Genomic DNA, 13,632 nt, shown 5'->3' on the forward strand with positions numbered 1-13,632 from the left:
GTTGAGTGTCATCAGCATAGGAGTGATATGAAAAGCCATGTTTCTGAATGACAGAACTTAGCGGTTCCTGAGATGCCATTTTCCAATAGGGTTGACATGAGACTCTGGTGGTTCACCGTATCAAAAGCAGCAGACAGATCCAGCAAAATAAGTATAGAAGATTTGGAAGCCGCTCTTGCCAGTCTTAGGGCTTCAACAACTGAAAGCAAGGCAGTCTCGGTTGAATGTCCACTTCTGAAGCCAGATTGGTTGCTGTCCAGGAGGTTGTTCTGTGTGAGAAAGGCTGAGACTTGGTTGAACACAACTCGTTCAAGTGTTTTTGCAATGAAAGGTAGAAGGGAAACCGGTCTGTAGTTCTCTAAAAGAGTTGGGTTAAGAGTGGGTTTCTTAAGAAGTGGGGTTATACGAGCCTGTTTAAATGTTGAGGGAAAAACACCAGTGTGAAGGATACAACGGCAGGAGAAATGGCTTGAAGGAGATGAGATGGAATAGGATCAAGCGGACAAGTAGTAGGATGATTGGAAAGGATGAGTTTAGAGACATCTGCCTCAGAGAGTGGAGAGAAGGATGAAAACGAGGGTCTGTTGAGGGGGAGGAGGAGGATAAAGGAGGGAGGAAAATGTTTTAAAGAGAATGCGAGAGTTAGGCGAATTGTTAATTTTGTTGTGATAGTATATATATATATATAATTTATTACAAGTAGTTTTGACACTATACATACCACAAGACATTATAAGACAAACCTTATATATATATGTATATATATATATATATATTATTATTATTTATATTATATATATATTAGTGCTGGGCGGTATGACCAAACATTTATATCACGGTATTTTTCAAAATTATACCGGTTTCACGGTACATGACAGTATTTTTTTTTCATGCATGACCGGGTGTTAACCATATTTTCTCAACTGAATGCGCTGCTTCTCTGCCACTCACTGCACAGAACAGACGCCGAGAGAGGTGACACTTCTCCGAGAAAGTCAGACCTCGCGTTCACGGGACAGCACTGGCGAAATCTTCCAACCGAACTATAGCTAAGGTTTATCCAAAAAAGTCACTAGGTTTGTCAGTATGAATATTCTATGGAAAAAAGCCGCTAAAAGGGTCTGAAAGTTGCTAAATCTAGTGCTAAAGTCGCGCTCGTGTGTGTGAGATGCGGCAGCTGATGGCAGGGGGCGGTGGATATTTGTGGCGGTCAATGTGGATATTGTGAATGAGTTCTTCTGTGTCATCACGTTCTATTAGTTCTACAGCTTCAGTTTCGGAACGTTCACGCTTAGTAACACATACAGCTGTTTCCTCACCACAGTGCAACAGTGAAAAGTGACCCCTTTCAAACAGTGTTGCGTTCCGAACGTTGTTTAAGCGACATACACCGGTATTGCGGTATTTAAAAATTCATATAATAACAAAAATAAACACAGGTATTCGGTATGAACCGGTATACCGCCAAGCACTTATATATATAATTATATATATAATTTATTACAAGTAGTTTTGACACTATAGATACCACAAGACATTATAGGTCGCATAATACAAATCTTGGTGCACACTTTTTATGTAGTGTTCAAAATCCGCTGGTGTCAAAAATATGAGGAAATGGTCTTCATATAAATATGTACAATTAAAACATTTTGGATATGTACTTTAATCTTTTGCTTTGACTTCCTTTAGGTAGAGTTCAAGCTTTAACTTCCTCCACAAACCCTTTGAAATTTGCACCCTGCACTTGGCTTGCTTTTCCTCTTTCTTAGCCCCTCATTTTCTGTCCCTGTGCACCGCACACAGGCTTAACTCATCAGAGCGTTTGTCCTTAGACACGTAATGGGCTTAACATAGTGGGATCCACCAACAGAGAAGTGATATATTTCCTCTCCCCCAGCACACATTATCTTTTAATAAGGCCTGCGACAGTCCTTCCCTTATGATTTAATATTGAAGCACCACATGCACATTCCTATTTTAATATTCATAATTTCTTCCCCTGGCCCCTGCATTGTGTGGCTCTGGCAAATGTAACAAATTAACAGCAGTGAAACTGTATCGCTCTGATGGTGTGGGATATAAACTCACCAGCGGCGCATCTGAGAAGAGGCTTTCAATCCAGCAGTGGCTAAACAACGTTAGAAACAGTCACAGCACCCAGCGTGCGTGAACCCCTGCGGTCACATGAATTCTTAAAGGAAACTGTTTCAGAGGAGAAACATGCAGGAAGCACTCTTTTAACAAATCCACATGGCAGGGGTTACGAACAGGCCTCAGGGGGCAGGAGCAGCAGGGGTGGCCAAGTTGCGCTCTTGTCTGGATGACATTTCAAGGTGAGCGTTACCATTAACTCCACATGCTAATTTAGGAGAATGGCACGTGCTGTCTGGGAGATTATTTTTACGGTAATCTCTGAGATATTTGTATAAATGCCTTAAAGGGAGACAGTGAGCGTGGGCTGAGTGTAAATGGATGTAGGAAAAGCGAACGTCAACGCTCCGGTGATCTTCCTTACATCTGTGAGCTATTGAAGGACAGTGACAGAGAAAGTGCTGAACTGGAAAGTTTCACCTTCATGGTACAATCGAACACTGGAAATGAACATTTACAGGGTGACTGCTGATGTGCTTCCAAATTGAAAGGTGCACCGAAAGAATTGTAACATTTCAAAACACCGCCCTCTATGGGGAAGGCAAATTCAATTGAAACCTTCCAATAAATCACCTAATATGAAAACCCAGCACAAGCTATTCAATGGCATTTATGATTTGATAGCTGTACGCGTGATTTGCTCTGACTGTTGGATTCAAATGTTCCACCACAATCAACCAGAAGCAAACCAAATTACGCATAAATTGTAAAATGCTGTGGAATGGAAAGATAGCATTATTAACCAAATTATGAGTTTAAGTGTGAGCTCATTAGACTTGATTAGAAACTCTGCTGGATTTTAAGCTGTTTACCATGAGATACATCAACATTAGTCCTCTGTGTCTGAGAACATCTGCAAACCTCCACATTTAGAAGGGTTATTTGCAAATTTATGCCTCAGAATAAGGTTTACTTATTTTACTCATATATTTTAATATTTTAGAGATTTTTATATGCAAATTTTAAATGTAAGTCTAAAAATATCCTGTTTCTCCTGTTTAATGTAATATGCAATAATGACTATAAATAAGCCATTTATAGGTACATTGGATCAACCAGTGGTGTTAGTTTTGGGCGGGACTATCTGTTTAAATAACCAATGGTAGACATAGGTCGGAGAGTAACATTAACATTTTTTCACTTCCATTTGTTGACACCACTGGCACAGAAATTACACACTTCACTTTTAAATATATATAAAAGTTTATATTAAAAATGGGATCTAAAATAAAACTAAATTTGGAAGTTTGCACATGTTCTCTCAGAAACAAAGAATTAATGCTGAGACACCTTAGGGTAAACGTGCCATACTGCACATGAAAATGTGGATATGGTTTTGTGGACAAAAAGCATTTTTCTCCATTGATGACCATTTAAAAAGCTACACCAGCTGAGAAACTGCCATTAAGATGAATGGGAATGCTAACGAATGGCTTTCTCTATGTATTATAGATCTTCTTAGGATCTGCAAGCCCACAGAAGGTTAATAAAACATCCTACAAGTATTTTATGAGTACTTTACAGTCTCTTGAACAATCTAAAAGCATAACTTTGGCTGATTTCCCAGTTAATGCACATTATAGTGTCATTTCTGTCTAGGAAGGCATATGAATATTCTGCATCAGACTTGAAGATCCTATAGTTCCTGTTTTCTTTCTGCATGTGCATTTCGCTTCATGGCACACCGGCAGCAGTAAAAGCCAGCCAATTAAATAATATTAGATGTCTCTAGGACTCTGTAAATATATAAATATTGGCTTAATGCACTGTTTAATAAGTCAATTATTCCCCATCTATTTTCTGCTGAGAAAGAACATTTGACAGTTGTGTATAATGGAAAACTGTTACCAGGAAGAAAAAGAGGCTGTTTATATTTGAGTTGTGTGGCCCTCATGGGGGCCCAATCTAGGAAATCAACATTAAACATCCAAATCCACTCTCCATCCATGCAGAAAAGAAAAAAATAGCTAAATGCTCCTTGTCGGTCCTTCACATCCCTTTGCCCAGCAGAGCAACCTCTTAAATGACCTGTGAGTCTTTAGAGGGCTGATTTACATACCGGATGCTCTTGAGAGTTGATCTAAAGTCAAACAAAGGGGGCAAAGGCAGACTGCTGAGTTGGTCAGCACAGTTTAATTAGATTTTCAAAACAAATTACAGCTTCTAATTGTTGTTAAAAAAAAGTGTGTCTGGAGAGAGACAGAATGATTGAACCCAAATAGGGTGAAGAAAAGAAAACAAATACAGGTGTTCTCCACTGAGAGGCACGAGCAGGCAAGTTACTGAATGATTTGGAGATGTTACACTGTAATATTCCTAATTAGGCCATCGTGCTTCAAACTCGATCTGCAGTGAATGCTGGGAAATGGCGAGTGTTCATTTCAGCAAATGAAAAAAAAAAGCAGCTCAAGGCTTCCAGAGGATTACTTAAAAGTGTCTCCTTTCCACGGAAACAAAATGAATGAAGAGAGTCTTATTCGTAATTCATATTCGGTGGCAGAGTTTAATGATTTTTTCTTTTTTCCTTTCCTGTTATATTTTAAATTGTTACCATAAGTCTTCCCTCGACATGACTTAATGTGACAGATCATCAATAACCGTGCTGCGTGACCGAGGAAAAAGACCTTTGCATTACATTTTAATTCCTCCTGTGTTGTGTCATTTTCAGAAAGGAGAGAAAGGAGGGCGCTCAGGACTCCTTTCTCAATATTTAACTGACCCTCCAGGGACACGGCAGCTGAAACTTTGACTTATCCATTTAAACAGAGTTTCTGCGGGTGTCCTCTGGTAGCCCCTCCGAGGAAATGCTTTTTCATTCTGGAACACACCGTTCTTGGAGTTCAAATCAATAATTCTGAGATTTTCATAGATATGAGGTTCAAAATCATTTTATTCCTTCTATTGAGAATAAGCAGCAGGATGAATGATTTCCAAGATGAAATTATCTCTCTGTGCTTCTAAACCTATTCGGGATTTGTATTCTGGATAGATGTCTCTAAAGTAACTGTAATGTTTATCGTTAATTCATACAGGATAAGTAATGTTGGTAAAAATTTCAGAGATGGACTGTGCCCAGGGGCACTGCAAATATTATATCACTTTTAGATATTTTAAAGTGTCTCCCCTCCACTTTTTTGGGAGATAATGATTACATTTTAAGAGCTTTGCTGCTGTGCCAAGAAAGAAATGGCTGCAATTTAGAAGACTTTTAGACCAAGCAGAAGCCTCTGTGTAAGTGTAACTTACCAGCTATTTAGCAAGGACAAACCAGACAAACGTTAATTCACCTAATTAATATTCATGAGCCAAGCTGATAAGGGTTATAATGAGTCCTCCCACATTTCACATTATTCCTAAACCCCTCTTAAAAATAAAGGTGCTTCAAAAGGTTCTTCACAGCGATGCCATAGAAGAACCATTTTTGGTTCCACAAAGAACCATTCAGTCAAAGGTTCTTTAAAGAACCACATCTTTCTTACCTTTTTATGATCTGAAGAACCTTTTATCACCACAAATAACCTTTTGTGAAACAGAAAGGTTCTTCAGATGTTAAAGGTTCTTTATGGAACCATTTAGACAAAAAGGTTCTTCTATGGCATCGTGAAGCACCTTTCTTTTTAAGAGTGGTGTGCTTTGTGCCTTGCCGTCACACATAACTGACCTATCACAAAATGCATATCTCTGTGCTAACTAATTATGCAGGACATGTTAAACATGAGCATATTTTTCAGGTTAACTGGCAAAAACCATTCAAATTTCAGATAAAATGTAGCCAAACAGTAATTGTATATTGCACTCATAAATTTAAAATATGGGCAATTTTGCAAATATTCTTGTTCTTAATCTATTTTTATTTTGTTAGGAAAAACCAATTCAAAATGCTGAAATTTCCCTCCATCACTTTCAATCATAAAATGACATGCTTGTGTAATCTTTGCACTTTGCTAACCAACAAAAATGCATTTCTTTCTATCTCTTTCACACGGGTAACAGATGTCAAATGCATTAAGGAACAATATGAAGTTAATTTTAAAAGTTTTTCCTAATTCTCTTAAAGGGTTTTAGTTCTAAGGTTGAAACATCATTTCAAAAATTAAAAGACTATCATTTTTACTGGAACATGAATGTGCAGTTTATAAACAAATCCCCATGGCTACTTTGTCATTTTAACCATGCAGAATTGCCTTGTGATTTACACATGCACAGCTACAAGCATTCATGCGATTTGAAGAAATAACTCAAGAAACTCAAACGGGGCTCTAGACTTCTCGTAAAGCAAGCAATTGGCTGAACAGAGCTTTCCAAGGCGGCACACACTGCTTGCAGACCAGGAGCAAAGTGTTGGAACATGCAAATAACTCTCTGAGGATTGCTCATTTGCTTGCTTCTTACTGGGATTACAGCCCATGCACAAGGCCGTATCTAGGCCACAACTGACAGGCCCACGTCTGCCTATTATGCTCCTGTGGTGTGGCCATGTTGAGTAATTGCTGGGTTTCTGGTCAACGCTTCAAGAAACATATGTTCCACTCCACACTGTGAGACTCCTTGCAGTCTCCAGCCATGTATAACGTGTCTCTTTTGACAAAGGGTCTTGGAGGAATCCACAGTGACCTACAGCTGAAATTATAGGAAATAATTCGAAATAATTGGTGTCTTTTTCAAGCCAACATATTTCAAAGCTTCAAAAACGTCAGTACTTCCACAATAGCCCCTTCTCTGTTTACGTCCTGGAGCCTGGAGTTAAATCCAATTAAGCCGGGTAATTCTTGGCAGAGACGCTGGACAAGTTTAAAAAGTTTTCTAGTAATTTTGCAAAACTGCTGTGTTTTGTTGTCCTTCCTTTCATTTCTGGCCTTGGCTAATGAACCCAGACTCAGACCCTCCCTAAAACAGATACAATTCTGCACTTTCCTCTCCCTGTCTAAAGACAAAAGACATGACCAATCATCATCCCTGTAAAAGTGTCTCTGTGGGACAATAACGGCGCAGGGGTCTACAGCAGGGCGCTTTCATGCTGATTATGAAAAGTGAGCTGTAAATATTTTAAATTCTCAGCATCCCTAGTACTGTATTCAACCTTTCAGCTTCATAAGGTCACAGCTAATTTGCAAGCCATAAAAACACATTTGGCCAATTTAACAGGGACGGGAGACGCACTGATGGCATCGTCTGGGTCCTGTGTTTCTTTGAGGAAGAGTTATTATTTCCATTAAGCCCGGCAGAACGATGAGGCCAGAAATTTGTCTTTGGTACGCCCCCCATTGATCGTGGGCAGGAGAATGAGCTGCTAATGCATTTAGAGAAATAAGATCTGTTAACACCGCAGACGTTGAGCATTACAAGCTTGGAGAGAAATCCTTTTCGACTGAGGGAATATGTGCGGTATTTCTTCACAAGTTGCTGATTTCATTCTGGTTTTAAAGGATAATTTCAGCATAACCTGGCATAAAACTGGGATATCTTCAAGAATAGGAACATACTGATGCCGGATAAACTTTAATCTTGTATCAAAGACCACAAAATCCCATGTTTAGTCCAAGTTATCCTCAAATTTAACCAAGTAAGCCACTTTGAAGAATGGAACCGTGAGGATACCATGCACACAAGCACAGCCTTTTTGTTTTAGTTTACAAACTTAACTCAAAGTTGCACCAACAGGGCTGCACCCCTCACAAGTAGCACGAAAATAGGTAGACATTCAAACAACCTTATGGAGAGTCCATGGGGAGTGCGAAAATTTTTAAATACACCTTATAAATCGCACTGTTTATATTTAGCTGAAGCATTCATAAACAAGAAACAAAACCGACCCTGATACTCCGGAGACTGGACGATCACTGCAAGGATGTAAAGAACACTTATGTTACATGGTACAGATATGCCTACAGGCTTGGTGTTTAGGTATTAACTGATGGAGACTGTTGTTCAGGGTCTGAACTTCAGACCCTCTCAAGATGCACAAACTCCAGGACAGAGGATAGTGAAGGTGAACAAAGTCGAATCTAACACAGATTGTCATTTGCCAGTCCCCAAAACTTGTTCCAAACCCATATGCTGTTTGACGTTATGATATGATATATGCAAGAACCAGTGGTTTTTCGCATGACTGAGGTGACTGAGATGAAACCTGGCTTGGATGCACAGTTTTTTGAGTCAAAACTTTTAAGAGCTTCAACGGAGGGGAAATTATTTAAAGGGGTCATATGATGCTGCTAAAAAGAACATTATTTTGTGTATTTGGTGTAATGAAATGTGTTTATGCGGTTTAAGGTAAAAAAAAAAAACATTATTTTCCACATACTGTACATTATTGTTTCTCCTCTATGCCCCGCCTTTCTGAAACGTGTCGATTTTAACAAAGCTCTTCGTTCTAAAAAAGTGAGGTGTGCTGTGGTTGGCCAGTTATCCAGTGCGTTGTGATTGGCCGAATACCTCAAGCGTGTGACGGAAATGTTACGCCCCTTACCATACTGTGATGATGCCCTGTCAGGCCGGAGCGATGATTCAAAAACACGAAAACCCATTATAAACGAGGCATTCGTTGCATCCAGTGGGGACATAATTATGGATTATAATGACTTATACTGTCTTTTAACACGTTTTAAATATAAAAAACGTACTTACAGTCTTTGAGGAGGAACAGCCGGCATTGTAGTCTACTCTCCCAGGATCAGGAAACGGTACACCATAAAATGTGCTGCACACATCTGAATATTTGGGTTGAAGTTCTCATAGTGATGTGGTGGCATGTTAGAACGAGCTGTTTTAGGTAGGCGTGGCTGACTCTTAACTTTTATAAAGAATATCTCTTTGGATTTGAGACTTTATTCTTTGCAACTTTACAGATCTTCTTTATGCACCAAGAGCTTGTAACACTCCAAAGAGAAAGGAAAAATTGAAATCGCATCATATGACCCCTTTAAAAAATGAAAACAAAAAAACAAAGATGATTAGAGTATGTTTTACAAGAAAATACTATTTTAGTTCATTTCACATTTAATTACATGCCATTTCTTTGTATTTGTGAAACTTAGTAGCAATTGTGAAAATTGTTTCTACACTTTTTTTTTCTTCAGTGTACAAAACTTACTCTTAAATTATCTTTTTGTGTTCCACGGAACAAAAAAAATTGTGGCATACAGGATTGAAACGGAAAAAAAACAAAATTTTTTTTGTTGATTCATTCCTTTAATACGGAGCCCCGCACATGCCATGCAAGAAAAAAAAAATCGTACGCATAATTTACTAACTCGTTCCCTCGATGTACTAAAACGTGCACACGATTACTATTTCGTTCCCTCGATTTGCTAATTCGTGCGCACAATTTACTAATGTGTTCTCTCGATTTATAAATCGTGTGCATGATTTAGCCTACAATTTTTTTCCTGCATGCCATGTCTGGGGCTCCGTACTTTAATAAGATGGGTTGATGGAAGATAAAGACACAGCAAGGGCTCAATCTGTCACATTTGAGATGCTAGAAATCATAGTTAGAACAAGTGGATGGTGGAAGGAAGAGATAGGAACTAAACGAGGACAAGCAAAGGTGCAGAGTGACTGTTGGGTACAAAAATACTCCAGATGTCCTTGGAGCTGCAGACTTCAGTCAGAGGAAACTCGCTTGGGGAAAAGAAAGAAATATCGGGATGGAGAGGGAGGTATGTGAGGGAGACGAGGAGGAAAAGGAGGAAGGGCAGTGGGGTTGTACAGTACCTCTGTTACCGGTGACAGCAGAATTGAGATGCTTGGAGTCTAAAGGACCTGTACTGTCTGGGAGGGTGGGTGCAGGGGAAGTTGTGGATGGTGACGATGTGGTGGGGGCATCTGTTGTACGTGACAAACAACAATGACAACAAACATGTAAACAAAAAAAGGACGGATAAAAGACAAAACAACAATGACAAGGGGAAGAAAACATTCCTATAACAATGGAACAAATGAAACACAATAGTTGTCATGCTGACAGAATGCAAATAAAAACTGAATGGGTTTAATTTAACAATGCACACATGCACAGGACACCTAACATTCCAGAAATGTATGTCTTTCTTTATGATGTTTATGGATAATGGGTTTGGTTTGTATATACATGTATATCAAACATGGCAAAGTGACAGTTTTGCTCACAAAATGCTAGGAAAAAACAAGCCGCATGCAGGGAGAAAAGCATCAATATTTGATGAACTATCAAAAGTGGTCTGTACAGCTGACATGCTGGACAAAATGTGAAGAACAATAACCATAACACGCCTTTTGTTCCTGATAATGTATCTTTATATCAGGGCAGTTTGGAGCTTAGTATTAGTGCATCTTTAAAAATGTAAAAGAGCAGATGCTACTCAGCTGGAGTTTTCCTGTAAAAGTAAAGCTTTTTTTAACAATAGGTCAAGAGACTTATACCCAGTTTACACCTGCCATTAACATGCTTTTATTTTTTTTTATGGTACACTCTTAAAAATAAAGGTGCTTCACGATGCCATAGAAGAACCTTTTTGTCTAAATGGTTCCATGAAGAACCTTTAACATCTGAAGAACCTTTCTGTTTCACAAAAGGTTCTTTGTGGCGAAAGAAGGTTCTTCAGATTACAAAAAGGTAAGAAAGAGACTTTAAAGAACCTTTGACTGAACGGTTTCTTTGTGGAACCAAAAATGGTTCCCTTTCAGTCGGTCACTCTCGACGTCACGTCGTAGGACCGACGCGGGACCGTAGCAATGCCTGTATCGGATCCAGAAATAATGGCTTTGCTTTCCCGGGCCGCCGTAGGGGTAGGATTTTCTCCGTGTCCCGAGCCCTCAAGGTTGCACGATTGGTTCTCGGGGTGGTCCGCGCTGGTTCTCAGCGCCCCGGCTCAGTGCCTTTCTTCCCGGAGGTGCATGAGGAGCTCAACAGGTCGTGGACGGCACCTTATAGCTTTACACCTGTAACAGTAGCCAACTTTTACTAGATGGGTGAAATTAATTTAGGATAGTCTGGGCGCCAGACCAGATCAAAACTGGTCAAAATGGTGAAAAATACTCCACGGATAGCTTAAATGCCAATTGTTACACAATAAAGGAAATGTAAAAAAAAGTTTTGTTTTAAAATGTATTTATTATAAATTTTCGCTTGTATCAGGTCTCCAGTGTGATTGGATTGTACTTGATTATTACAAAGAGCATGACAGAAAATTGTAGCGGATACTGATTATTTATTGTTCAACCTGTATGTTAAATATTCCATAAATTTATGTGGATAATGAAAAAAAGATTAACAAAACAGCATTAACCCCTTTGTTGAATGTATGTCAGGATCTATCTCTGATCCCTGAACCACTGAAGATTTCGGTGTAAAGGGGGCCAAGCTAAAATGTTCTTACACAAAAGCAAAGTTCACACTAATCTATTTTAATCTCATACAATTTCAAGGTGCAGTTTAAATTGAGTGATTTATGCTTTTAAAAACAGCAGGTATTATTCAAGCCTCTTGAAATCGATTTTGGTTCGACAATCAGTGTAATGCTGGCAGCCCTTATCATTGCACTAAACATGCTCTATGCATGCAAAGGACACAAGAGCAGAGTTGGGCTCAAGTTGATAAGTTAAATCACCAGTCTGCCTTCGTACTAATGGACTCAAGCAGACAAGCAGAGTAATCCAACTGATAGCTCAAAATTGCACAGCAGCTACCAGCTCTGGCTAACTAGAAATTTGACAGACCACAGGTTCCAGGAGCCGACATTCATAAACAGCAGCTCGCGACTAGATTTTATTAATCCTCAGAGGAAAATATGAGTGGTGCCAGACCATACAAAACTCAGGGCATTGTGTTTTTTTAGTGTGTTTTGTTTGCGGATTGGCTTTGTTTCAAGCGGTTTTACTGTCCAATCACTTAGAAAAGTAATAGCAAATCATATTATTTGATGTATCGTTCACATTTGTAGCACAAACAATGCAGGATGAATTACACATAGTTTAATACTTGTAGTATTAAAAAGGGTTTGTTGATATTCCTAGGGTTATGAATATCAACAAAGGCATAGCTCTGAGTAACAGCAATAGTACTATTGTTTGCCTAATCAAACACCACTAATGATGGCTGGAGCCTTGGGAGTTTTTGAAAAGGATAAAACTGGGAGTATTTTTGGTATCCAAAGTACATTATTTATAACGCATTTAGTATTAAATGAAAGCTGAAAGCTATTTAGGACATAACAGAAGACTCCTGCCCAGGGATATGAAGAAACACTTCAACCAAACAGAAAAATGCGCAAAGATATTATTCAAGTCATTCCTGTGCAAAATCACTTGCTCTTGTGAAATTATCAGCTATGTACATGTTAACATATACATACAATAGTTGATCATTTAAAAAGTTGAAATTTAAATGATGTCTTTGCAGATGGCAGGGTTGCAAGCATTTATCTGTATGGTGGAAGAGATTGAGTAATGTTTTGTAACCAAAAAATAAATAAATAAATAAATACAATTCTATACTAGATTAATATGCAGAGACTACAAGCCATTCATTGGCTGATTTCTCCAAAAGTATAAACATATATTTTTTTCGTTTGATCATCCGGCCAGCCCAGCATAGCAACACTAACTCAACCAACAGAGTGAGCTGTTTGGAAAACTTTTAAAAACATTCATTATTTTTCTGTTTGATGAAATGGTGTTGCAGAAAATCACAGTTAAAACCCCTAACTATATAACAGAAATTGTGATCATTTTAAAAGTGTAGATTATGGAACTAGCAGATCATGAAATTTTGGTTCTTGTTTTTTATTTTAATATTTTTTTTTTAGTTGGGGGGATATAGAGATTTATTAAAGTGTTCAAACCTGTTCAAACAGCCTAGATACTATTGGCCTGCTCTAATATCGTATTTAAATGTCATGGCCCAATTTTAATTAAGGGTGAGATTTGAATAATAATATTGACTATACTTCTCACTCAAGTACCGCACTGACATGGCAGCCCTCTGCCTAGAATATAAAGCGATCGGCTGCATGTTGAACAGGTGATATTGCGTTTTCAATTGGCACAATACAAGGTAGGTGATCTGATGAAGGACAGTGACCATTATATTTCTCCAGGTTTTGTGCTAATCACTGTTGGAAGCACGGCATCATGTTTTGCCATTTAAAAAGACAGTAATGAATTCAGACATGGTGCTTTATATTTGTGACACCCAATTAGGTTTTTATTCCTACAGAGAAGGTGTCAGTTTTATAGTATCAACATCATTAAGAGCTTTGGTTCTCCTTGTTGTTATAGTGTCCTGACATTTCAATGAACCACTGGCTGGACCCCTACACTGCACCATAACTGCTAATTAAATCTTCTTAAGACGCCCTGTGGGATGATACAAAAGCCGAGATAGAAGGACAAAGTGTGAAAAAGAAACTTCTCGAACTGAGAGGTAGAGGAAGATTTTTTCAGCCTGGAGGGGTTTAGTGTCAAGAAGGCAAAGGCACAAGCGGGGGGGGGGGGGCT

General features: G+C 38.7%; 1 protein-coding gene across 1 annotated transcript in view; it reads right to left on the bottom strand.

Moving 5' to 3' along the window:
* LOC107586204 (cell adhesion molecule 2-like) overlaps positions 1 to 13,632 on the bottom strand; it is a gene marked incomplete at its 5' end in the record, with an annotated part of 39,461 nt that overhangs the window by 4,895 nt on the left and 20,934 nt on the right. The window contains one exon of the mRNA XM_016273470.1: positions 9,871 to 9,981. Within this exon, the coding sequence (XP_016128956.1) occupies positions 9,871 to 9,981 (111 nt within the window). The remainder of the gene's footprint in view (positions 1 to 9,870; positions 9,982 to 13,632) is intronic.

The sequence above is a fragment of the Sinocyclocheilus grahami genome, unplaced genomic scaffold, assembly GCF_001515645.1.
Source record: "Sinocyclocheilus grahami isolate Dianchi unplaced genomic scaffold, SAMN03320097.WGS_v1.1 scaffold78.1, whole genome shotgun sequence".
Taxonomy (NCBI): domain Eukaryota; kingdom Metazoa; phylum Chordata; class Actinopteri; order Cypriniformes; family Cyprinidae; genus Sinocyclocheilus; species Sinocyclocheilus grahami.